Below are 27,639 nucleotides of genomic sequence, written 5' to 3'. Positions count from 1 at the left end.
GGTAAAAGTACAGAGAGAAAATTGTTTTTTCTTTTTAATGATTTTTTAATCGCAATTCATCACAAAATAGTTGGCAACCACCTAGCATGAAACAAAATGCAAAAACAAAATTTAAAAAAAAATGTACCTAGGCACATTTTATTAGAAATGCTTCAAGGAAGCTTGGCACACAAACATTTACTGCCACAAAACATAGCCTGCAAAAATCATGCTATTGACGTATTCATGTACTTATAAAACAAGTATCCTGTGTAAAGACCAAAAGACTTGCATATAAAAGCTAGAATAGGTTTGAAAAAGTTCAAATGCCACAAGAAGTAAGCACTTCTGGAACATTTGACAGTTTATTCTATGACATAAAAGGAATATGCAATGGAATGAGTACAAGAAACACACAATAGCAAAACAGTGTAAATTAATTACTGTTAACATTATTATTAACTTATTAATTCTTCCATCAATATATCGCAGTGAAAAATAACACTGTTAGATTTGAATGATTGTAACATGGTAATTGAATACTTAGATGCCATTCCAAATTTCACAAGATAGGATTCAAAATTTCATTCTGTAAGGAAAAGCCAAGCCCATTTCTGTTTACTAAAGAAATAAACTAAAACCAAGCAATAAAATACACTGGCAGCTGAAACCCTGTGGAATATGCAATTCTTCACACCTGAGCACACACACACACACAAACACATCCATGTTCACACATACACATGTTCCCGTGCGCACATACAAGCACCTCTCACCATTACATCATCCAACAGAGCTATCACAAACCCAACAATCACATTATTATCATAATGTCTGAATCATCTTTTTCTGGGGGTCAAAGACATAGCGCTTGAAGGTCAGCACGATTTTGACGGGGTCATGACCTCCCTGACCCAGTGTTTCCATTGGCTCCTCCTCTCCTTCGGCCCCTCCCCCTGCTCCTTTCTTTCCCTTCTTCTTTCCGCCGGAAAATCGCTGCACCAGGTCTGGTGGAAGACCCTCTGTTGTGAAGAATGTAAAGAATCAAGAAGATGTGTTGTTGGAACGTTTAATTTATACAAAACCTTACGTTCACAGATATTTCGCCCCAGCAGTCTTTTAAGTGCACAGTCAGACATACACTCATTATACCGTACTTTCCGGGTGACAAGGCGCTTCGTTATCTAAGACGCACCCCCTTCTTTTTAAAAAAAATTGTAATCCAGTCACCCATTGGACGCAGGGGGCCGATAGGGCGCACCAAAATGACCCAGTTTTTGCCATGAGCGGTGGTTTACCTGTCATATCTGAGAGAGGAAACACTTCCTGCATCGGGGTCAGTGACCGACTTTAACTGAGTGACAATATGTGTGCGGCCAGATCAAAGGCATTGTGATAGCTGGGTGGCCTTGTTAAAAGACACGACCTTCTTCCCTGGGGTCAATGACCCAGTTTTTGCCATGAGAGGTGGTTCCCCTGTCATATCTGAGAGAGGAAACACTTCCTGCATCGGGGTCAGTGACCGGTCAGTGACCGAGTTTAACAGAGTGGAAATCTGTGTGTGCGGCCAGATCAAAGGCAGGGCAGTACCTAGTAGCTGAAACATGCATTATCACAAGTTGTTTGACTGGTACTCAAGCGGTCTCTTTGATTTTTTTATACAAGACGCAGGGGTCGAACTCGAGGAAAAAAGTCGCGCCTTATGACCCGGAAAGTACGGTACAGAAAAAAACTTATATGACAGAATGTTCAGGTGCTTGTCAGAGAATTTATTTTTTAATTCTTAATTTTGCAGTCTGTTTGTTTTTAAAGGAATGTAGAGAACATCAAGTGTACATAAGCGATAGTTCTTGAACCCATATACTATCATTTACATTACTGAACCTGTTTTACAGTTTTGTTCACTGATATAAAAATGAGACAACATGGTAACACGTCAAAACAGAGAAGAATACTGTACAAGATGGCATTGCTCAATAAAAAGAAGTAGGAATTTGATTTACTGGTAAGTATTTTGAACTGTTTATAAACCCTGATCCACATGAGCTGGAATCCACTTTAAAATGTTAATAACTATATGACAGTGATGGCGCTAGTATTTTTTCAAACCGGTACGCAAACCTTTATGATGTAAACAGTCCAGAAAAAAACGGTAGGCTGGTCATTAGAACCAGTTAGAGTCCAACTCAGAGTACTGGTTTTATTGTTCTACCAGCACAAAAAAAACGGTAGTTCTAAAAAACAACCGGTAGGTCAAACCGGCAGCCAATTTTGTTTCGGTAATTTCTCGTTTAAACCAGTAACATACCGGTAATTACCGGTTAACGCCAATACTGTATGAACGTTTCTTATTGTACGTGCTAGCTCTTGCGCAAGCAGGTAATTACCGGTTAACGCCAATACTGTATGAACGTTTCTTATTGTACGTGCTAGCTCTTGCGCAAGCAGGCAGGCACGCGCACACACACACACACACACACACACACACACACTTACACACACACACACACACACACACACACACACACACACACTCACACACACACACACACACTTACACACACACCTCTTTCCTATTCCCTTCTACATCAACCCCAACTCTTTCATTTCTAGAGCACATCCATTGTTACTAAAACAATTTCAAACATTTACCTGGAATTCTGACCTTGACCTTGCCACTTTGACCAAAGCCACCCTCAATGACCCCTTTCTGTCCTGTGCTCAAGGTCACCTTGAGATTAGCAAACGCCTGGATGTTGGTCTCTTTCTTGAAGAGATTTTTGCCGATCACAGAGTAGGCATCCGATACCCTCTCCACCTGCCCTTCCCTTGATTTCATCTTGAACACCTGAAAAAAAGGGCCATGCTCAGGTGTACAAAATATAACATGATTAAAGAGATTAAAACAGATAACAAGACAATATAAATACCAACCATAGAAACAAGTATGAGTTGAAGTATGCTCATTTGGTATGAGGAATAAATTAAATTTGGATCTGGATTCGTAAACTCCACGGACCACAATTTTCTTGTTATTCTTGTATGTAGTGGAAATCTCTTAACAGTATGCAGTGTGCGTGACAATGGATGCTGCACTGTAGATACAAACTGTATTTTCTTTTACTATTCAAACTTCCATGTTCAGACTGCCTACTCCATGTTACAAAACAACAAAAACAAACAACACATACACACATGGATGCACACACACACACACACATTCACACACAAAAGGCTGTTTCTTTCCAAACAAGAAATAAAGGACAACAAATTCCTCACCCTAAGTGAAGGCAGCACAGTCTCTTTGTACTTCGGATCCTCAAGCAGACGCAGAATCCGTCCATGAAATGCCAGACGACAAGTATTGGCGTGAATGTCTGTGTCAAGCTTTGACCCGATGATCAGAGCGTGATGCGAACATATCACAGGTTTTTCCAATTCCACGAGCACAAACTGCTTCACTGGAACTGCCGTCGCATCTGAGTCTGCACTACTTTCTGCTCCGGCCTCATTAGAAGTAGCAGCTTTTCCTGCGATGACGTTATCTGCATAGAGCTCCTCCTGAAAAGTGTACTCTAAGGAGAAATCCAATTCCTCTTGGTTGCTGGTTGGTGAGGAGGAGGAAGAAGAGGAGGAGGAGGAGGAGGATGGAAGACCGAACAGAAAGATGTGCCCCATGACTGTCTCATGTCCCACCGTGATGTGAAATTTGGCTTTGGTTGAAACAGCACCTGTGAACACAAAAAATCAAACAATCATGACGTGCACGTGATGAGAGGACTTACACTCTCGGAACAAGCAAAAAAATGGTCCTTGTTGTGAGGGAAACTATCGTCCTATTCAACTACCACACAATGTCCAGAGAGCAGCAAGTCAACCTCATCAGGCTGCGTACTGGCCACAACAGGCTCAATGCTCACATGTACCGAAAGTTCAAGCTGGCGCCATCACCAACCTGTACCTGCGGTCAAGAAGACCAAACAGCGGAACACATCTTACAGCGATGTCCCTTACTAGATGAGGAACGAAAAGAAGTGTGGCCGTCACCAACTCCCTTGCAGACCAAACTATATGGCAGTCGACAGGAGTTGGAGAAAACGACAACATTTATCACCAGTGCTGGACTGATCGTGTAACCTCTGCGAACGCCAAGAAGAAGAAGAAGAAGATCGTCCTATTCATAGGACAGTGAAGTCGAACCCGTCAATAATGACCACCCAAGCTAGGGACCAACCAAATGTGGGTGATACAGACATGTATTTGCAATGAAAGGTTGAATTATATAGAAGTAAGACTCTCTAGAATTGTCACCCAGTGGGAGGTTTGACTACATCACAAGGGCCCCACATTACAAGTACATGTACCATATTGTACTATAATGGTGGTCCCATCTAACCTCGACTCGACAATCACATTGGTTTTAATTGTTGGATAAACTCATAACCTATGACCTGGGGGGGGGGGGGGGGGTAAGCATTTCCAAAACGTATGAGGGAAACATTAACTGCAACAGGACACAACGTGTATTAAACCTGTCCTTAACTGGGCCAAGTCAACTACCGTATTTGACGGACTACAAGCCGCGACTTTTTGACTCACATGCGAAGCAAAAGTGAGTCTATGTACTCACCCGAGTCGTCCGTCCGTCCGTCCGTCCGTCCGTCCGGACGTCCGGACGTCCGTCCGGAAAACTTTAACGTTGGATATTTCTTGGACACTATTCAGTCTATCAGTACCAAATTTGGCAAGATGGTGTATGATGACAAGGCCCCAAAAAACATACATAGCATCTTGACCTTGCTTCAAGGTCAAGGTCGCAGGGGCCATAAATGTTGCCTAAAAAACAGCTATTTTTCATATTTTTCCCATTTTCTCTGAAGTTTTTGAGATTCAATACCTCACCTATATATGATATATAGGGCAAAGTAAGCCCCATCTTTTGATACCAGTTTGGTTTACCTTGCTTCAAGGTCAAGGTCACAGGAGCTCTTCAAAGTTGGATTGTATACATATTTTGAAGTGACCTTGACCCTGAACTATGGAAGATAACTGTTTCAAACTTAAAAATTATGTGGGGCACATGTTATGCTTTCATCATGAGACACATTCGGTCACATATGATCAAGGTCAAGGTCACTTTGACCCTTATGAAATGTGACCAAAATAAGGTAGTGAACCACTAAAAGAAAGAAAGAATGGTAGAAAGAGCCAATAAGCACCATTGTACTTCCTATGTCTTGAATTAACAGCTTTGTGTTGCATGACCTTGGATGACCTGGTCAAGGTCACATGTATTTTGGTAGGAAAAATGTGTAAAGCATGTGAGTCGTATGGGCTTTGCCCTTCTTGTTTTTAAAAAAAATCGCATTGCGGCTTATAAAAAGATGCGGCTAAAACGTTACCTAAACTTGAATACAATTCACCTAATGGAAGTCGCCGCGGATTTTCATTTCGCTCGATTAGCGATTACCGGTACTTTATTAGCTCTCTACTCAAGACTCGGCGCTTTTCTCTTTCTTTCGCGAATCTTCGTTTGCCAACAAGTCGTCGTGACAAGATAGCGTACAGAGAAACACCAGATGTATCAGGATCTCGCGCGCGCGAGATTTCGTTTTTTTGTGTCTCGCGATAGTTGGAGGAGCGAGAGCCGCCATGTTGTGTTTTCGTCTGCTCGAAATGTGCGCAAAAGTCGTAAATCATCCCAAAAAAGCTTATTCTGGGCGGGACTACATGTGTGTGTTGGTTACAAATTGTGTGTGTGATATTTTTCTTCAAACTTTTTCACTTTTCTTCTTTGTTTCACTTGTTTATTCTCGGAGCCGATTTCGCCAAATACCGTACTTTCGTTTGCCTGGTTGTTTTGATTGATTGAAACGATCTGATTATATTTTTTTCGACGGCGGCTAATATAGTGACGCGGCCTATACGTGGCTCGTCCCAATTTTTTTGTTAAAAGTCGGGGGTGCGGCTTATAAAACGGTGCGTCTTGTAATCCGTCAAATACGGTACGCAAAGTACTCTTCGCGAAGCTGGCTGCACGAAGCTTTAGCACTTCATTTTCTGTAAAAAAGACTTGGCGAAGTCTTGGATAAAGTTGACTTTGGGCTCAATTAGGGACCGCCTTTCCCCTGCAATCCCCCCCCCCCCCCCTTTTTTTTCTCACCTTTGAAATAGCCGATCTTGTGGACAGATGCGATGAAAGCTTGAACAGGGGACAGGGCACCAGGGTGGCATACCACTCCTCTCTCCAGCAACTTGGGGTCAAACTGCGTCACACAGATTCCTGCCCTATCACCCTGAGATGAAAGAAAAACAAACTGCACTGTAAGTCATTGTGTTAGCTTGAACGTACAAAAATGAACAAAAAAGGGAGAGAAAAAAACACGAGAAAAGTATTCCAATTTTTTTTTTAATTGTAGCCGAATGCCCGAAGCACAAGAATCACCTTTGGAGACCAAAACCAAACAGGTTTAACATTTTAAAGCTAAATTAATAGCCCTTTAAAACCTGCGATGGGAACGCATAGGTTTGCAAGAGATACCAGGTGACAAAAGCAGCCAGATCCCATCACAAACATCTCACGGGTGTGCTGTCTACCGACGCACTAAGAAAAGAAGGGATAATTATTAAATGTCCTACAGGCATACATTTTTAGCCTCTGAAGGACAGGTATGGGGTCATATGATAGTGCTGACACGTTAAGCACATTCAGCTACTATTTTTTTTTTTTTTTTTCGTTCATGGGCTGAAACTCCCACGGCTTTTACGTGTATGACCGTTTTTACCCTGCCATTTAGGCAGCCATACGCCGCTTTCGGAGGAAGCATGCTGGGTATTTTCGTGTTTCTATAACCCACCGAACTCTGACATGGATTACAGGATCTTTTTCGTGCGCACTTGGTCTTGTGCTTGCGTGTACACACGGGGGTGTTCGGACACCGAGGAGAGTCTGCACACAAAGTTGACTCTGAGAAATAAATCTCTCACCGAACGTGGGGACGAACTCACGCTGACAGCGGCCAACTGGATACAAATCCAGCGCGCTACCGACTGAGCTACATCCCCGCCCGAGCTACTATAAATACCTCACGCTGGAGGCATTGAGACAACTCCGTCAATGCAGAGTAGCTGTCTGTGACAGAGAGGACTACTGTGTCACACTATATTACAACTTTCAAACAGCAGATCAAACAAGTTGAAAAATAAGCAGGTCTTAAATTCAGGAGAATTTAAAGGATACTATATAAAAATCCTGGTGTAAGTGATGAACTATCAGAGCCATCATCATTAGGTCTTGAAGGTAACTAAAAGTATTTACCTGTCAACGTGCTTACCTGCATAATTCGATCCACTGGTTTCCGGAACATCTGAATGGATTTCACTTTTTTCTGTACCTTCATTGAGGGGATTTCAACCGTCTGAAATGGCACAGCAGCACAAACATTTACACATGCATGCAAGGGGTGTTACGATTTTCAAACAAGAAAATTAATAACTACATAACAAAATTTCAGGGCTACATACAAACTGCGATGCGATCACCAAAGCTTTCACTTTCATTTTTGTTCAGGGCTATATGCAGACTGCGACTCAATCAATAAAGTTGCTACTTTTATTCTGTCTCCTCAATAACACCCATTTTTTTCTCTAATGGAAGGTTCATCAAATAAATCAAGACTACAGATTTAAAATAAACTCTACCAAAGAAAAAAGTCCTTGTGAATTGGAACTTACATCGTTGACACCCACGCTGCCGCTGATGGCAGTACCAGTGAGTACTGTCCCCTGGCCACGCAGCGAGAAGCAGTGATCGACAGAAAAGATGAATGGCCCATCAGAGTTTCGCTTTGGGAGGTAGGTGCGTTTCTGCAGTTCTTCTATCAAGTCTGCCATCCCTTCTGCTGTCTGGTCGCCCCCTGCCTGAAACAGCAAGATTAGTCAGTTTCAGTTCCTATGTGGGTTATTTTTCTTAGACTGCATTCGTAAGCTGAAACTCTCACATACACTCGTGTTTTTGCACGAGAGGATTTTTACGTGTATGACTGTTTTTACACCGCCATTTAGGCAGCCATACGCTGCTTTCGGAGGAAGCATGCTGGGTATTTTCGTGTTTCTATAACCCACCGAACTCTGACATGGATTACAGGATCTTTTCCGTGCGCACTTGGTCTTGTACTTGCGTGTACACACAAAGGGGTATTAGAGGGCAGTCACACACGCGATTCAATCGTGAGATTTACCCTGTTACACGGGCGACTGAGTCGTCGAAAATAGCTACGAGAAGTCTGCGACTCAGTCTCATGCGATTCCCTCGTAGCTTTGAGCTTTAGAACTTGTTCTATTCCTGCGACCCAGTCGTCAGTCAATCGCAGGGGCAGAGCCAATCAGAACGTGTCATTGCGGCCTTCACGCCGTGACGTAAATTAATGGCGGACAGTCAATCAATCAATCAATGAATCTTATATCGCGCATATTCCGTGGGTACAGTTCTAGGCGCTCTGCAGTGATGCCGTGTGAGATGAAATTTTTTACGGCCAGTAGATTGCAGCCATTTCGGCGCATATTTACCTTTCACGGCCTATTATTCCAAGTCACACGGGTATAGGTAGACAATTATTAACTGTGCCTAAGCAATTTTGCCAGGAAAGACCCTTTTGTCAATCGTGGGATCTTTAACGTGCACACCCAATGTAGTGTACACGGGGGGGAGGTTCGGACACCGAAGAGAGTCTGCACACAAAGTTGACTCTGTGAAATAAATTTCCGCCGAACCTGGGATCGAACTCACGCTGACAGCGGCCAACTGAATACAAATCCAGCGCGCTACCAACTGAGCTATATCCCCGCCCAGTGGACAGTGGCGGACAGCGTCTCTTCGTCGATTCAAAACTTTTTGGAAGAACAGTTTCTTACTCAGATATAAAGGAGACGTTTTAGGCGTGTACAGCGGTCGGGAAACATTAATTGCAACTGTCTGGAAACTTTATTTCTCGCGTAATGCTGAAAGGTATTTTTCAGAGAAAGGTAGAGCGATGTTCGAACATTAGCGTCTGCTCTCGCAAAGCACGTTTGTCGTGTTCACTGTGACACGTCACTGCCGCCCCACTCGCGTGGAGTTATCGTTCATCAATCGTTAGTCAATCGTTCGTCTATCGTTCATCGTGTGACGGGTCAATGGCCTACGATGTGATGTGCGATCGGCTCAAGATTGAATCGCGCAATTGAATCTCAACGATTGAATCGCGTGTGTGACTGAAGCTTTAGACACTAGCAGGTCTGCACATAAGTTGACCTTGGAGATCGGAAAAATCTCTACCTTAACCGACCAGGCGCGTCTTACTGTTTTAGCTGTTTTACTATTTTAGGTAGCTGAACACTAATCCATTTCCATTTTCACCTTGCCTGAGCCCAGATCGACTTCACAGAAATTCGGCTACTGTCAGTCCCAATACTAAAACGCACACTATATTCCTTTTTCATCAGACATGCAAACAGACTGAGATTCAGCAGAGCAGACACACAAGTAGACGAACTGACTGACTACCTCTGGACCCCCTGGCTTTGCTGCCACACAGACGACGGGGCAGTCCTTGAACTGTGTGTTCTCGAAGGTCTTCCACATTCGCTTCTTCATCTGAAAAAAGAAGAAAATAATTCTGGTAAGTAGATCATAAGGCACCTAAATTGTTTGTGTATATATATATGTCATTATGTGTATAACTGTCTGTGCCATTTATGTATGCATCTATATCTATATACGGCTTGTGTGTGTCTGTCTGTCTGTCTGTCTTTCTGTCTGTTCGCTATGCACGGCCAAAGTTCTCGATGGATCTGCTTCAAATTTGGTGGGCATATTCAGGTACACCCCGGACACAATCTGGTCGATGAAAATGTTCAACACGTGCTCAGCGCGCAGCGCTGAACCGATTTTGGTTTTTATGGTTTTTCTGTACATCCATTCCCAGTAACTCTTCCTTATCTTCTCCAGTGTTTTGCCCGTTTATCTCCCTTCCTTCGTGTGGCGTCAATCGCGTACGGTGCGCCACTCACCCGGCAAAGCCGAGTACCCGGCGAAGCATGACACATGCACACACAAACCACTGTACACACTCCCTCTCATACTCTCTGGCAGAAACACACATCAAATTACACACATGCACTCTCTCTCTCTCCTATTTACCCTGAAAAGAGTATAAACTGCATCATATAAATACACATCCTTTTTTGTAACTTTATACAGCGGAACCCCCCTATTACGACCTTCAAAAATCCAAGAAAATCAGGTCTCAACATGGAGGGAGTCTAAAAATTGGGGTAAATTTACAGAGGTTGTGAACAAAAAATGTAAAACAAAAACAAACAAGGTCTCAAAAGGGAGGAAGGGGCTGGGATGCAGCTCAGTCGGTAGAGCGCTGGATTTGTATCCAGTTGGCCGCTGTCAGCGTGAGTTCGTCCCCACGTTCGGCGAGAGATTTATTTCTCAGAGTCAACTTTGTGTGCAGACTCTCCTCGGTGTCCGAACACCCCCGTGTGTACACGCAAGCACAAGACCAAGTGCGCAACGAAAAAGATCCTGTAATCCATGTCAGAGTTCGGTGGGTTATAGAAACACGAAAATACCCAGCACGCTTCCTCCGAAAACGGCGTATGGCTGCCTAAATGGCGGGGTAAAAAACGGTCATACATGTAAAATTCCACTCGTGCAATAAACACGAGTGTACGTGGGAGTTTCAGCCCACGAACGCAGAAGAAGAAGAAAGAAAAAAAAAGGGAGGAAGTAAGTCTTAAATTTGGGGTCTCAAAAGGGGGGGTTCCACTGTTCTCCTATGCAAACCTTGTCAATGGTGGCTTGCCGCTTTTCTGGGGGAATGAGGTCCGTCTTGTTGAGCACAACGATCATCGACTGACAGGTGATCTGACCAATCACCAGACACTCGGCAGTTTGTGTCTGCATCCCTTTGACGATGTCCACCACCAGAATCATCAGGTCGATAATCTGAGCACCTGCAAACATGCTGCTCATTAACATGTTTAAATTTGTATGTTTGTGTTTTGTTAATTTGTGTGTGTGTGTGTGTGTGTGTGTATGTGTGTGTGTGTACACTGTTTGTATTTTGTTAATTTGCGTGTGTGAGTGTGTACATGTGTGTGTGTGTACACGCATGTGTGTATGTGTATGTGTGTGTGTGAGGTAGTGTGGGGGTTTTGTGTGTTCTTGGGGTTGTTGGTTTTGTTTTGTTTTTGTTTTTTTGAGGGGGGGCTGTGTTCGTGATATAATTATTACTGAATCACATATGCACACAAAAGCACACACACATGCACACACACAGAAAGTATACCTGGCACAACCAAAGAGTAGAGAGAAAAACAAAGGTAGAGATAGGGGACATGATGTGAAGATTGATTCTACAAAGAAAGCTTTTAACTTTTCCTCCCACAACCAACCCCGCCCCCCCATCCTCTTCCACTGAAACAAATTGTTGATCAGGTGTGTCACCTCCAATGATAGTTCTGATGAGGGAGGCGTGGCCAGGGCAGTCAACCAAGGTGTACTGCACCGTGTCGCAGCCCCCGAACTCTTCTTTTCTGCTTTCAGGTAGATCCACAGCAAAAGAGGAGAAACCCAAGTCAAGAGTTATTCCCCGTTCTTTGCTTTGAGGATTTTTGTCGAATGCTGCAGTGCTTGCTGTTGTGCTCAGAGCTTTGCACAGGCTCGTCTTGCCGCTGTCGACATGGCCCAGCACGCCGATATTAAAATTCAAAGTTCCAGACGGCATTGTTTTTAAGACATGTATGTAATCGAAGGCGGTGAAGAAATCGGAACGGTTCCTGAAAACGTGTTGTCAGCACCTGCGTGTTATGTGTTCTGCAATAAGAACTCAAGCTGATTTTTTTCACAGAAGAGTTTTCAAATAATATGTTGCGAAATCCTTCCTTTCGCTTTTGCTTTATTTTCTCATAAACAATAATTATGGGCATGATATAATTGATACTGCCAACGAAAGAATTTTGTTACAATTGATCGATCTATAAACACTCCAGCAAAAGCGTGTGAATGAACCAAAACTTCGAGTAGACGACATTTTTTCCAAGGGGATGCGAGTAGTCTCCCATTTTAGTCTGATGTCACCGAGCATGTGAAACGCAGCGTACAGCTCGGATTTTTTCCAACTTGTTCCAATTCACACCTTGACTGAACTTCGCCACTCTTTCGAGAGACTTTCTTTTACTTTAAAGGTTGTCGAGATGGCGCTTAAGGACCTCTTAATCGCGCTCATCGTCTCACTGAGCGTGCGAAGCGGGCAACTCAATACGGTTTACTCTACCGCGGAGCAAAGCCAGAACGAATCGTCGATCGATGCGACGGTGATGATGCGAAGAGGTAAGGTGCTAGTCTAAAACGCAGCCATAGTTCAGTCTCGTTAGGCAGGTATTATTTGTGTTTGAACTATACGCACGACAAAAGCTGGTGATCAGACAACTACATATGTCATTGTGGGTCGTGTGTGTCTGTGAGTGTGACTCATTCGTCAAATAAAGAGCCGTGAAATGGTTCTGCGTGAGTGTCTCACTAGTATAAGTCTTCGAGAAGCGTAGGCTACATGGTCCAGTCAAAAGGGTTTTGTTTTGGTTGTCTCACCTGGTTATTGATCGCCGTCGCAGCTTCTGTCACTGTCAGTGGTTCTCACAATTATATATGGGCTATGCAGACATGAAATATGCGTAGACCAGGGCGAGGGGGTAAGAGCTATAAAAAGGGCTTCTGCTTTAAGTTAGTCTGGGAAAATGAATAAAGACTTGTACGGTTTGTCTAAAAAAAAAGTAAAAGTTTAACCAGGCTTTGAAGAAAAAGAAAAGTTGCACTGGAACAGTCAATGTGTTCCAAGGTCTTTATTGATCGGAGGCTTTGAATTGGTCTGACCTTTATACAATAGCTGTCTTGTCGACCGTCCGATTGTTTTGACAAGCAGGAAGATTTCTAACAATCGATTTTCCTGCCAAGCGGGCAGACCCAGGACATTTGGACCTATACATTTTTAATCCAGGTCAAACCGACCTTTTGCCTTCTGAGGCTGGGAACAATTAACACTGAACTGTGATTATATGATTGTTCTTCACCGTTTCCATGCAGTGCATACTTTTTCAAGTTTTCGTTGGAAGCTTTTTCTTGGCAAGAAGAAGATGTTTGTGTCCTGTATAAATTTGTCTCTGTTTTGACCAGAGTTTGTTTGCACTAAAAAAAATTACCTATGTATGTGTACATATATTCAAGTGCACACAAAAAAATCAAATGGTACGTTAGGAGGCGAAAGCCAGTCAAACAGGATCGGAGTGAGTTTCCAAGCTAACTTTATCTTCTTCTTCTTCGTTCATGGACTTAGACTCCCACGTTCACTCATGTTTTTAGCACGAGTGGATTTTTACGTGTATGACCGTTTTTACCCCGCCCTTTAGGCAGCCATACGCCGCTTTTGGAGGAAGCATGCTGGGTATTTTCGTGTTTCTATAACCCACCGAACTCTGACATGGATTACAGGATCTTTTCCGTGCGCACTTGGTCTTGTGCTTGCGTGTGCACACGAAGGGAGTTAAGTCACTAGCAGGTCTGCACATAAGTTGACCTGGGAGATCGGAAAAATCTCCACTCTTAACCCACCAGGCGGCAGCGACCGGGATTCGAACTCACGACCTCCCGATTAGGAGGCCGACGTCTTACCACCACGCCACTGCGCCCGTCAGCTAACTTTATAAATAACCCCATAAAAAATGCTGTGTAAACAAGGTTTGCAAGAGCATGCCAGGAGACATAATAGCAGTCAGAGACCCTAGCTATCACAAACAGCTCTCTACAATCCACAGGTGTCCGGTCTATTACGCAGTCATGAAACATTTTAGCTATAATTATAAATAGCTCTTGCTCAAGGCTGGTACAGTGGTAGACTGAACTCTGCAGAGCAGCTGCTGTGAAAAGGGGACTACTGCGTCACGCTGTCACACATATTTATATGATATCTTAACATCGCTCTGCCTCATTCTGTTTGAGATTCTAACTGATACTTTCGAGGCGACCCTGTAACAATGTGTGTGTTTGTTCTGTTTAAACCAGTCTTGATCTAAGGACTAAGTCCGGTCGAGAATAAAAAGCTGGTTCTTGTATACTGTGTACGTGCCTTAGAGAATGATGAGGATATGAGCTTGCGGTGATCATCCTTTTTGAGGATGAAAGTCGCTTGTTCATTTCAATGCTTGTTATTCTCTCCAGGTGCCAGGAGAAAAGGTTCCGTACAACTCTCGCTTACTCTATTACACATCAATCAATCAATATGAGGCTTATATCTAAGCGCAGGGATTTATTTTAATTTTTATTTTAAATGCAATTTATGCTGTGTGAGATGGAATTTTTTTACACAATACATCACGCATTCACATCGGCCAGCAGATCGCAGCCATTTCGGCGCATATCCTACTTTTCACGGCCTATGTCGTATGCATTAAGAGCGATTACTTCCCTTTGGTTATTTGATATGGTTTACTTGTTCAATACTAGTTATTTAAAGCGAGCTTCATTCTTGAAAATGAAAAAATTCTGACGTCCTATTGAAATTTCTGAAAGCGGTCAAATGTCCTATTGATGCTGAAGAGCTAGAACATTTGTCCTATAGGTATGAATTTGAGGCAACATCCCTGCAGTTAGGTGGCTGTATGCTTCATTGCATGCCTTGAACTATCTGTCAGAAATTCAACAAGAAAAAATAATGAACGCAAATCAAGAGCTACAACTAAGAAAGTTGCACTTGCTTACCCAACCTTTTTTTGTGAGTGAGGGTAAAAAATAAACAAGTACCATTTTTTTCATTAAATAAGATAAAAAGATAACTCGGGCATGCATAATATGTTGAGCTGAAGACAAACACATGTCAGCATTTTCTTGTTTCGTTGTTTCAGAAAGAGTCCTTCTCCGTCCACCGACAAACATCACCTTTTTCCTGATCACGTCTAACGAGGCAGTGATTGGTTGGTTGCCGCCGGAAATCTTCACAGACCACTACATCTACGATGTCAACACAACCCTGATCGACCCACAGCCGTTGCTCAGTGGAGGCGGCACCAAATCAAAATCGGAAGAAAGTTCCACTCAGGACGACAGCGTGAATTCATCAGAGGCTGGGGTGACAGCTGTGCCACCAGTTTTTCCCATTTCTGAAGAAGAATTTTGCCATTCGCTGGATTTTTTTGCCAACTACACAGTGGGTGTGAATACCACAGATGAGGCTGTGAACGATTATGTGCCTCATTTGATCAAACTGAAAGACGTGTTCAAGCCACGGAATGTCACGGCGGACATGAAGAATAGTGACATTGTGTCTTATTCTCAAAGCTGTGTGCAGGAGTACCATGTGTTCTACTACGATAATACTACGTCAGGTTTGTATTCGGCTAGGTTTATTCTTTCTTTGTGAAGATGAGCAACAGGTTGTCTTGAAAAATTCATATCCGCTTCACTCTTGGAAATCAAAGCAGCATGCTAAAACTTGTTATATATTTATATGTAGTACTGAACAAAGATTTTTATCACTCATATTATTTTATATCTCCTGAATGTTGAAGCTCTTTTGCATGATTTTGTGCATTCAACATTTTCAAAAGACTATACATCGACGCAAACAAACCGACGCAGCCAGGGTAGAAACAAAAATATATATATGTAATGTGCATATATATATATATACCGCGTTCTTCCAACGCCTCTGTCTTCAGTTAGGCCTAAAAAAAAAATAGGTGTGGTTACGGTAACCCGACCTACCCTATTTTTAGGGGCCGACCCTATAACTTTTTATTACATTTGTCAAAAAATACACACAAAAAACAAGTAAACGAGTGCAGACAACGCAATGAAAGCGAAAGCGCCCGAGTCGCACACTTATTTCCCTGTCAAGTAGGTTTAATTTGTACACATTAGAAAAAAAAGTTTTAAAAAAAAAAGTGATTGCCTACCTTCCAACCCTATTTTTTTTGGCTATGTTACCGTAAGGCCAAAAAAAATAATAGGTGTGGTTACGGTAACATAGCCCAAAAAAATAGGGTAGGTAGGTAGGCAATCACTTTTTTTTTTTTTTACTTTTTTTTCTAATGTGTACAAATTAAACCTACTTGACAGGGAAATAAGTGTGCGACTCGGGCGCTTTCGCTTTCATTGCGTTTTTTGCACTCGTTTTTTTTTGTTTTTTTTGACAAATGTAATAAAAAGTTATAGGATCGGCCCCTAAAAATAGGGTAGGTCGGGTTACCGTAACCACACCTATTATTTTTTTGGCCTTACTAGTACTTTTGCTACCTCATACTTTTTTTATCGGAAGCCTTTTTCTGACACCTAGCCAGTGGACCATCTGATCTTTTTTGGTTCGTTTGACCGTCAACTTTTCTACAAAGCAGACAAAGCCAGGACATTTAAACCTATACATATTTTCAATCCAGGTCCAACTGACCTACTTTCCTCTGAGGCTGGGAACATCACTAAAATTCATGACTAATACTGTACAAGACTTTATATAATGGGTGCAATGGGACAAAGGGTTGATGTTTTGATGTCTTTGTCCTTAATTTTGACAATACATGTACCAGGATGTATTTCCCATATATTTTCCATGTAGCTAATCTTGTTTTGTTGCTGATATTATCATTGACACTTGTTTAAAATTGCTTGTCAAATGGAAGGGAGGAAATGTATAGCTTGATGCATTTTCTGTTCAGGGAAAATCCTCCTCCAGTTTTACTTTCATACGTGACCTTGAAAAATAATGTGTCGCACACAACAGAACTTTTGCTTTATGAGCTGGATGGTAATCTGCGTTTGCAGACAATCTTGAAAAAGGAATTAAAGTCTGTTTTGGCATCCATTCTGGATATTTTTTACACTATCACATTTCAGTGAACTTGACCTTTTGTCAATATTACCTTGTTATCCAGAACTTTCCCTTTTCATGTTATGACTGCACAGTTATTTGTTGTTTACTTTCTAGTTGTTCTCTTTGATCTGTCTCTCAATCTCCTTTTTAACAAACAAAAATTCATTCTTGTTACAATGTTTTTCCCAGACACAGAGGACAAAACGTCAGTTGGGCCTGGATTCAAAATATATTTCTTGGTCAAAATGTCCTTGCCACAGAAAAATTGCTGTATCAAAAGACATCCCACGTGTCAAGTCTACATCGGACAATTTCTTCTGGCTTGGGGGTTAAAAAAAAAAGCGTCGGATCAAAAAAGTATGCGTAAATAACCAAAGACTGATGCCTGGGAACAACCCTGCTGGTTAGTGTGTGCAGCCATACAACTCTTGAAATTTTTCATTTGTTCTCTTTCTGTCTCTCATTCAGAACCAACGATTGTTAAAGTGAATGCCACAGAGAGACCTGAGGTGCATTTGACATCTCTGACACCTGGAACCCAGTACACCATCCACATTGGAGCCGTGTTCGTGTCCAACAAGATGCTCAATTCTTCAAGCATCAACTTTGAAACTGAATCGGACAGTAAGAAAAGGAGTGAGTATATATAATAACTTGCTAACCTATGTATACATTTGTCGTCCTCAAACTTAAAGGGGAGTTCCAGTGCATGTGCAAAAACCTAACGTTTTTGACCATTAATACGCCTTATACGGTCAATACAGTTTGGATGGCATAAAACAAGAAATATGCAAGAAAGCCATGCAAAATTACTTGGTTTGAACAGATATTGATTTGACTTTCTTTCGGTATGTAATTGCCAAGTTTGACCAGTTAGGAGCTTTTGTGGATTTTTGAATTGGTTCTTTATGTTTTTGTCAGATCAATTTTGGGGGTACCCTCGGTTAAGCAGCAGTCCCGTGACCCATGTTAAAGAAATCTTTGATCCAAATATTGTGCCAGATAGCCAAGATGATTGCCTTGAAATTAGAATGTTTTAATAAAATGACACGGAAATGAACGCATTAGTTGGGGTACGAACGTTGTTGCGATAGATTTCTCTTGCACAGTTTAGTTGAACGTGTAGACATTCCTGCTTTCTTCTCTAACCATGGTTAAAAGAAAGACCTGTCCTCTTTTTGGACCTAACCTGGATACTGCTGTGACCTCTTTTTGTTGAAATGTCTAAGGCCAAAAAAAAATAGTCTGTTTACGGTAACATAGGCAAAAAAAATAGGGTCAAGTAGGTCTGGATTTTTTTTTTTTTTTTTTTCCCTCCCAAAAAACATTTTAAAATTATTTTGCCAACAAACAAGACTTTTATTTTTATTTATTTTTTTTATTTTTTATTTTCTTCCCAAATGCAAAAAAAAAGTCTAGGGTCGCGCGAAAAAATAGGGTCGGTCGGGATACCGTAAACAGACTTTTTTTTGTTTTTGTGGCCTAACCATGGTAAATGGGTTTCAGAATGTACTTGTGACTGGCACGGCACAACGGAGCAAACGTACGAATGCAGCACAAACATCAGCAAACCCTGCTCCTGCAAGTACGGCTACACCGGCACCTTCTGTGAGAGGTGTGGTGCCGGTTTCTACCGCACGGCGCCCATCTTCCCCTGCCACCGGTGTCCGTGCGCCAGTCATGCCACCAGGGATGCCACGTGCAGATTTAGTAAGTCGTCTTCCTTATGATTTATTGCATGGGTGGGATTCTTCCGATATATGCCGGAAATCCGGATTCGATTATGGTCTCTTTTTTACATTTAGTCAAGTTTTGACTAAATGTTTTAACATAGAGGGGGAATCGAGACGAGGGTCGTGGTGTATGTGTGTGTGTGCGTGTGTGTGTGCGTGTGTGTGTGTAGAGCGATTCAGAGTAAACTACTGGACCGATCTTTATGAAATTTGACATGAGAGTTTCTGGGTATGATATCCCCGGACGTTTTTTTCTTTTTTTCGATAAATGTCTTTGATGACGTCATATCCGGCTTTTTGTAAAAGTTGAGGCGGCACTGTCACACCCTCATTTTTCAATCACATTGATAGAAATTTTGGCCAAGCAATCTTCGACAAAGGCCGGACTTCGGTATTGCATTTTAGCTTGGTGGCTTAAAAATTAATTAATGACTTTGGTCATTAAAAATCTGAAAATTGTAAAAAAAAAAAAAAATTTATAAAACGATCCAAATTTACGTTCATCTTATTCTTCATCATTTTCTGATTCCAAAAACATATAAATATGTTATATTTGGATTAAAAACAAGCTCTGAAAATTAAAAAAATTAACAATTATGATCACAAATTAAATTTTGGAAATCAATTTAAAAACACTGTCATCTTATTCCTTGTCGGTTCCTGATTCCAAAAACATATAGATATGATATGTTTGGATTAAAAACACGCTCAGAAAGTTAAAACGAAGAGAGGTACAGTAAAGCGTGCTATGCAGCACAGCGCAACCGCTGCCGCGCCAAACAGGCTCGTCACTTTCACTGCCTTTTGCACTAGCGGCGGACTACGTTCAATTTCATTCTGTGAGTTCCACAGCTTGACTAAATGTACTAATTTCGCCTTACGCGACTTGTTTCATTTTTACATTTAGTCAAGTTTTGACTAAATGTTTTAACATAGAGGGGGGAATCGAGACGAGGGTCGTGGTGTATGTGTGTGTGTGTGTGTGTCTGTGTGTGTGTGTAGAGCGATTCAGACTAAACTACTGGGCCGATCTTTATGAAATTTGACATGAGAGTTCCTGGGTATGATATCCCCGGACGTTTTTTTTCTTTTTTTCGATAAATACCTTTGATGACGTCATATCCGGCTTTTTGTAAAAGTTGAGGCGGCACTGTCACACCCTCATTTTTCAATTAAATTGATTGAAATTTTGGCAAATCAATCTTCGACGAAGGCCGGGGTTTGGTATTGCATTTCAGCTTGGTGGCTTAAAAACTAATGAGTGAGTTTGGTCATTAAAAATCGGAAACTTGTAATTAAAATTATTTTTTTATTAAACGATCCAAAAACAATTTCATCTTATTCTTCGTCATTTTCTGATTCCAAAAACAAATACATATGTTATATTTGGATTAAAAACAAGCTCTGAAAATTAAAAATATAAAAATTATGATCAAAATTAAATTTCCGAAATCGATTCAAAAACTATTTCATCTTATTCCTTGTCGGTTCCTGATTCCAAAAACATATAGATATGATATGTTTGGATTAAAAACACGCTCAGAAAGTTAAAACGAAGAGAGGTACAGTAAAGCGTGCTATGAAGCACAGCGCAACCGCTGCCGCGCCAAACAGGCTCGTCACTTTCACTGCCTTTTGCACTAGCGACGGACTACGTTCAGTTTCATTCTGTGAGTTCCACAGCTTGACTAAATGTAGTAATTTCGCCTTACGCGACTTGTTTTTCTTCATGGATTTTCAGGATTCATGACATTTTTCAGTTCCACCCATGTTATTGTGAGTTGTGCATCTATTGCATGGTATTGTCTATAAGTGGATAATGTTTTGCTGTAAGTTTATTGTTACATTATTTTGTTAGAATGTGTATATACAGTATTGTTGCAAGCCTAAGAAGACAATAGGTTATTTGGACCTCCCTAAAAAAAAACAATAGGTCCAAATTTCCTGGCTTTAAAAAAACAATAGGTCCAAATTACCATGCCGTAGTATTATATTGATGAACTTTCCGCTGTTTGCGCCGTTTTCGGTAAATAGGTACACCGGCTGGATCGGGTATTTCGGAAAACGCAGCCTCGAGTGTTAATGACGACAAACACGGACTCGGCACCGAGTGCATTTTTCACTCGTAGCGAACATGAGCATTTTGATCGGGGTTTGTTTTCCGACTTTGCAACTCCCATTCCATTCATTGCAGACCTTGTCCGCCTTGTACGAATATGTATCGGTCAGTTGACCACCAAAACGTAAAAACTATCGGTCCATCGACCGGACAAGGCTAGGTCCAATGCGTCAAATCAGAAAGGAATGCGTCAGAGACCGAAGACCGAGGCCTGGCAACAACACTGTATATATATATATGTATTTGATGTTTAAATAGTATGGTTTTATTCATAGTTAATGTGTAAAGCGCAGAGAGCATAGTTTACTATGGTGCGTGCTATGTAAGCTGTCATTATTATTATTATTACAATAGAGTGTTCTAGATGAGCGAACGTGTAGCCAAGACCTGTACGCGTACGTGTAGATATGACATCACCCATACACGTCTTGGAGAATTGGTCTAGATGATGTTCACCCTTCTCCAATGTTCCAAATGCAGTCATCCATTTTCCTATATGTTGTTTGCCTCCAAGCAAGACGTGTAGATCTTGGCAAACGCATGACGTAACAAGAGGCGAAGCCTTCAAGGCTCACGTAAGAAATCGACAAACAGTAACACAAACTCAATCACTCCGTCACACATACACACACACACACACACACACAGTAAGCATAGGTGAAACTGTGCAAGAAAGCGAGACACTAGATCTGCCAACTAGTCTCGGCCCGCTCACAATAACAATGACCGAGACTTTCAGTAATTCCTTCGCGTGACGTCTAACCCTCTTACGTCATAATGTGACGTCTTCACACACGTCAAACACTTTTGACCGAGACGTAATCTTCTTATGCGAGCTTTATCCATAGACTCGGAAATGTTAAAGTTTCTATCACACACACATACATACGCACGCACGCACAGACAGACAAAAGTTAGCATCGCATAGGCTACACTTACGTGAGCCAAAAACTAGATTTGATGACGTTACCCATACACGTGCTGAAAAGTTCCACATCTAGATTTGGTCTAATGCAGACAACAGAACAACATTAACCCTTTGTCTCCTGTGACATGGAGAGTAACTCCATCAATTTCATATTTTTCAAAATCATAGCAAAAAGTAACCACAGCAAATTTTCTGAAATTATTGATGCTCAAACCTCGCAGGAAGCCGGTAGAAACGGTCAAAGTTAGTGTGTACAGCAGACGATTTTGGGCGTTCGAAGATCTGCACCTGAAGGGGTTTAAGGTTGCAGGTTCATGTACCATTGTGTTACAGTGCCGTACAACGTTAATGTTTGTTATCAACAGAAATTTGTCAGTCATGCCAGCAAGGATGACATGTGTAAATCTAGTTAACAATGCTAACTAGTGTATATGTTATTTTAGAAGCAAAATACCCTTGTTATAGATAGGCTTTTTGATTTTTAACAAATGTTTTCACTGAATATTCTCTTAGTTACCAGAGATTTATTGTCAGAAGACCTGTAAGTTTATTGAGAGCGCTTCTCAGTGCATGGTAGATTGTTGCAAAACATCACTTCCAAGGCAATGTACAAGTCGAGCTTCACAGAATATTCTCTTACCAAAGGATTTAATGCCTACCATATTTGACAATTTTGCCCTTTCTTCAACTGTGTACAGAGGAAGGGTTTTTGACGTGTGCCAAATGTGAAGTGGGCTACACAGGCAATATATGCCACATGTGTGACAACGGCTACTACCGCCACCACAAATACTGCGTCCCATGCCACTGCAACAACAACCACAACCGCTCCAAACCTTTCATGTGCGATGTCATTACAGGTGAGAGAGATGGACATGCATGCAGGCGCCTTTTTCTGCCATTTTTTAATTTCATTTCATTTTCATTGTCATTACTTTATTGTCCCATCGCTGAAAAATTCGGGTCTCTTGCTCCCAGTAGAAAGCTAGCAGCAACAGCAATATTTGGTAGATATCTGTCATATCAAAAGCTATGAGATCATTCTTGAGAGACTTTGCATCATATATATATATTTTTCAAAAAAATTCAAGGGTACAAGCTTTTTTTGTTTTTTAAAATTTCATGATCTCATTCCAGATAGAGAGGTACACAAAATATGAATGGAAGCTCACATACATTAATGCAATAGTTTAAGCAAAACTCCTGCACAAACAGGCGCAAAATCAGGTACTTTCTCCATCCTCCACACATACACTCAATCACACACACAAACGCACGTGCATGCAAACTCGCACACGCATGATATTAAAACGAGTAGAGATGACTTTTCCTTTATTTGTCTTCAATTCTATACTTGTGGTGAAGTTAACAGATGGAGCTTTGATAATTATAATAATAAGCGTATTTATATGGCACAAATACTAACATAGTTCTAAGCGCCTTACAAAAATAATCAGTAACAAAATCACAAATAAGCAAATTATACAAAGTAATGTACATGATGAACATTTGAAAAATTCAATTACTCTCTATTACAACAACAAAAATCGTTGCATATGCATTAAAAGGGGAACGAAATCTACAAATTAACAAAAGCACAATCTCTCACAAGATGCACATTGAAATAAATCATGTGGTGATTGCTTTCTTCTTCTTCTTCAGCGTTCCAGAATTTGTCTGGTTAGTGTGAGCTCGTTTGCCCATTTGGGTTCCCCACACTATACTCTGAGAGCATAGTCAGCTTCACTCCGCTTTTGTTGAGTAGGCATGCTGGGTATTTTCGTGTTTCCATAACCCACCGAACTCTGACATGGATTACAGGATCTTTTCCGTGCGCACTTGGTCTTGTGCTTGCTTGTACACACGAAGGGGGTTAAGTCACTAGCAGGTCTGCACATAAGTTGACCTGGGAGATCGGAAAAATCTCCACTCTTAACCCACCAGGCGGCAGCGACCGGGATTCGAACTCACGACCTCCCGATTAGGAGGGTGCCGTCTTACCACCACGCCACTGCGCCCATCGGTGATTGCTATCAATTACAACCACAACATTTGTTTTTCATAGTTGTGGATGGTTACATGTGTGTTTTCAGGAGCTTGCCACTGCATGCACAATGCCTCGGGTATGAACTGTGAGATGTGTCACTCAGGCTACGTTGGTAACGCACTGCACTTCAGAAACTGCACACTGGATGGTGAGTCGGGAGTTTCTTCATCCTTTTGAGGTGTTTTTTTCCTAGTCAAAATAGAAATGCTTAATCGTAGCTATTAGGCATGATGTGTGTGGTATTGTATGAATGTATTTGAGCATGTGTCTGATTGTGTGTGTGTATGTGTGGGTGGGTGTGTGTGTGTGTGTGTCTTCTACCTTGGTTTTTTTTCTCTTTTTTATATTTAGTCAAGTTTTGACTAAATATTTTAACATCGACTCGATCGAGGGGGAATCGAGACGAGGTTCGTGGTGTATGTGTGTGTGTGTGTGTGTGTGTGTCTGTCTGTCTGTCTGTCTGTCTGTCTGTCTGTCTGTCTGTCTGTGTGTGTGTGTGTAGAGCGATTCAGACTAAACTACTGGGCCGATCTTTATGAAATTTGACATGAGAGTTCCTGGGTATGATATCCCCGGATGTTTGTTTCATTTTTTCGATAAATACCTTTGATGACGTCATATCCGGCTTTTTGTAAAAGTTGAGGCGGCACTGTCACATCCTCATTTTTCCATTAAATTGATTGAAGTTTTGGCAAAGCAATCTTCGACGAAGCCCGGGGTTTGGTATTGCATTTCAGCTTGGTGGCTTAAAAACTAATGAGTGAGTTTGGTCATTAAAAATCGGAAACTTGTAATTAAAATTATTTTTTTATTAAACGATCCAAAAGCAATTTCATCTTATTCTTCGTCATTTTCTGATTCCAAAATTATATACATATGTTATATTTGGATTAAAAACAAGCTCTGAAAATTAAAAATATAAAAATTATGATCAAAATTGAATTTCCGAAATCGTTTTAAAAACTATTTCATCTTATTCCTTGTCGGTTCCTGATTCCAAAAACATATAGATATGATATGTTTGGATTAAAAACACGCTCAGAAAGTTAAAACGAAGAGAGGTACAGTAAAGCTTGCTATGAAGCACAGCGCAATCGCTACCGCGCCAAACAGGCTCGTCACTTTCACTGCCTTTTGCACTAGCGGCGGACTACGTTCAGTTTCATTCTGTGAGTTCCACAGCTTGACTAAATATTGTATTTTCGCCTTACGCGACTTGTTTTCTTTATGGCATTCTTAGGTGTGGTGTTGGTGATAATTATAATCGATATTTAAAATGCTGGCAAATACTTTAGTTTCGCAGCATGTGTGTGTGTCTGTGCAAACAGGCATTCAACATTTGGTTTACACACATTATCCTTAAGTTCAACATATTTGAGCGTGTGTTCATTCATATGTTCATGTCTGAGTGTGCATGCATTTTTCTGCAAGATCCTCACGTTCAACGTTGTTAACCGTTTTGCTCTCTGTCTGTTCAGAATCACTCCTGGGCGTGTTCAGCGTGGTACCACAGGGCATTATCGCCGGAATCTGTGTGGGCGTTATTCTGATCATCAGCTTCATTGTGGGCTTCATCGTGTACTGGCGCATGTCCAAGAACCCACCCCAGCGCCCCTTCTGGACTGTGGAGCTAAAGGACGACCATGAAGGGGTCAACTTCAACACTGTGCCAAATGATGACTTCACGGTACGAAAACTAAGCGGTAGAGGTAGAGGATGCAGTGTGTGTGTGTTCATGTGTGTGTGGTTGTGTGTGTGGTTGTGTGTGGTTGTGTGTGTGGTTGTGTGTGTGTGGTTGTGTGTGTGGTTGTGTGTGTGTGGTTGTGTGTGTGGTTGTGTGTGTGTGGTTGTGTGTGTGGTTGTGTGTGTGGTTGTGTGTGTGTGGTTGTGTGTGTGGTGTGTGTGTGGTTGTGTGTGTGTGGTTGTGTGTGTGTGGTTGTGTGTGTGTGTGGTTGTGTGTGTGGTTGTGTGTGTGTGGTGGTGTGTGTGTGGTTGTGTGTGTGTGGTTGTGTGTGTGGTTGTGTGTGTGGTTGTGTGTGTGTGGTTGTGTGTGTGTGTGTGGTTGTGTGTGTGGTTGTGTGTGTGCAAGCATGCACTCAAACTTGTGTTTACACACATACTCCTTATGTTCAACAACATGTGTATGCTTGCGTGCGTGTGTCGACTTCAACACCATGCCAAAGGATGACTTGACGGTACGAAAACTAAGCGGTAGAGGAAGAGGATGCAGTGTGTGTTGGGGGTAGACGAGGAGGGACTGGGGTTCAGCTTGGTATTGAAGAAGAATTATATGAAAATAACTCGGCAAAAACTCCATACTCTGCACATACGAAAAATCAGCAGTCTGGTTGCTATGGTTTAAACATGATTTTATATATAGATAATATGCCACCCTATGTTATCTAAATAAAATCATGTTTAAACCAAAGTAGCCAGACTGCTGATTTTTTGTATGTTTCAAAGTTGAAAGATGCTTGTATTCCATGTAAAAGCAGGGACGGTTAAATGAATGGTCTATGCTAGAGAAGAAGGAAGCTATCTTTCAAATTTACTTTTTGGGGGTTATCAGAAAAAGAGGAGGCTTCAAACAAAACATAACAAGCTTTCATGACTGATGTCAGCAGATGACTTGGTAATCCTTCAGCCTTATGTAGAGATGGGTGTCAAATGCTGTTTGTATGTTTAATTTTAGTTTGTGTACGTGTGTGTGTGTTCGTTTCTGCTTGCAGACATGTGTGTGTGTGTCTGCATGCATGTGTGTGTGTCTGCGTGCGTGCTTGCAAGTGTGTGAGTAACGGTGGTGGTGTGGTTTGATTTTTGCTAGTCTGCTTCCCAAACAATGGTTATGTTTGACTTTCAGATTGTCGACCCGAAAATGACGATGGACGACATGGAGTTCTACGAGAATCAAGGGGGTGCCGCCCAGTCTCACGGAGCCGGCAAGAAGTACGCCAGACTGCAAGAAAACGCTTAGCCTCCGGACGCAAGAATTGCATAGCTGGTGTCACTGCTATTTGTACAGCGGAACCCCCTTTTTACAACCTCCAAAAATTTGAGAAAAGGAGGTCTTACGAAGGAGGGAGTCTTCAATTGGAGGTAAATTTACAGAAGTTATGAACAGAAAATCTGAACAAATAAGGTCTTAAAATGGGGGAGTCTGAAATTGAGGGGTCTTTAAAGGGGGGTTTCACTGTACTCATCCTGTTAGTCAGGCCCAAAGAAAAGCCAACTGCTTCATTATCCAGCAGCTTTTTGGAGATGTATTTGCTTCGAGCCTGTTTGCCCATACTGAGTGACTTGGGCAGTGATAACATTTTTTATGTCGATCTCATTTTTCATTGTATTTTTTTTTTCTCTCCGTAATTCATTGTGCCCAAACGTTTATTTTGGACTTGTAGATTTTGGCTATAAGGTACATAACCTTTTTCCTTTTTTAAAACTTTGTATTGCACGAATAATTATTCTTGACGGGTAGTTTTGGCTATAAGATGGTTTGTTTTTGGGTTTTTTACAGTCGGAATAATGATTTCGAATAGTAGATTTTGGCCCAAGGCTGGGTTTTTGTTGCTTCTGATCAGCGGTTTTGATGAGCAGGTTTTGGCTAAAAGCTGTGTTTTTGTTCCTTCTGATCAGTGGTTTTGATGAGCAGGTTTTGGCTAAAAGCTGGGTTTTTGTTCCTTCTGATCAGTGGTTTTGATGAGCAGGTTTTGGCTAAAAGCTGTGTTTTTGTTCCTTCTGATCAGTGGTTTTGATGAGCAGGTTTTGGCTAAAAGCTGTGTTTTTGTTCCTTCTGATCAGTGGTTTTGATGAGCAGGTTTTGGCTAAAAGCTGTGTTTTTGTTCCTTCTGATCAGTGGTTTTGATGAGCAGGTTTTGGCTAAAAGCTGTGTTTTTGTTCCTTCTGATCAGCGGTTTTGATGAGTAGAT

General features: G+C 41.5%; 2 protein-coding genes across 3 annotated transcripts; one reads left to right on the top strand and one right to left on the bottom strand.

Annotated features, from left to right (window-relative positions):
• Positions 1-21: 21 nt before the first annotated feature.
• Positions 22-12,689, bottom strand: LOC138948704 (selenocysteine-specific elongation factor-like). 2 transcript variants are annotated; one of them, XM_070320310.1, is made up of 9 exons: positions 12,620-12,689; positions 10,814-10,983; positions 9,524-9,613; positions 7,714-7,899; positions 7,314-7,397; positions 6,143-6,275; positions 3,259-3,710; positions 2,632-2,827; positions 22-1,001 (listed from the first exon to the last, which is right to left on the bottom strand). In XM_070320310.1, exons 2-9 carry the CDS (start codon positions 10,961-10,963, stop codon positions 805-807), a joined length of 1,488 nt encoding a protein of 495 aa, XP_070176411.1. In that variant the 5' UTR covers positions 10,964-10,983; positions 12,620-12,689; the 3' UTR covers positions 22-804. The 2 variants fall into 2 exon arrangements, with proteins under 2 accessions (XP_070176411.1, XP_070176410.1); XM_070320309.1 differs by lacking the exon at positions 12,620-12,689 and adding an exon at positions 11,477-11,843.
• On the top strand, positions 11,834-27,639 carry LOC138948705 (uncharacterized). Its single transcript, XM_070320311.1, has 8 exons — positions 11,834-12,361; positions 14,926-15,405; positions 17,355-17,522; positions 18,393-18,596; positions 22,365-22,526; positions 23,760-23,861; positions 25,192-25,400; positions 26,574-27,639. Exons 1-8 carry the CDS (start codon positions 12,226-12,228, stop codon positions 26,685-26,687), a joined length of 1,575 nt encoding a protein of 524 aa, XP_070176412.1. The 5' UTR covers positions 11,834-12,225; the 3' UTR covers positions 26,688-27,639.

The sequence above is a fragment of the Littorina saxatilis genome, linkage group LG15, assembly GCF_037325665.1.
Source record: "Littorina saxatilis isolate snail1 linkage group LG15, US_GU_Lsax_2.0, whole genome shotgun sequence".
NCBI lineage: Eukaryota > Metazoa > Mollusca > Gastropoda > Littorinimorpha > Littorinidae > Littorina > Littorina saxatilis.
Note: the sequence above shows the minus strand (reverse complement) of the source record. Positions and strands in the feature narration are given on the sequence as shown.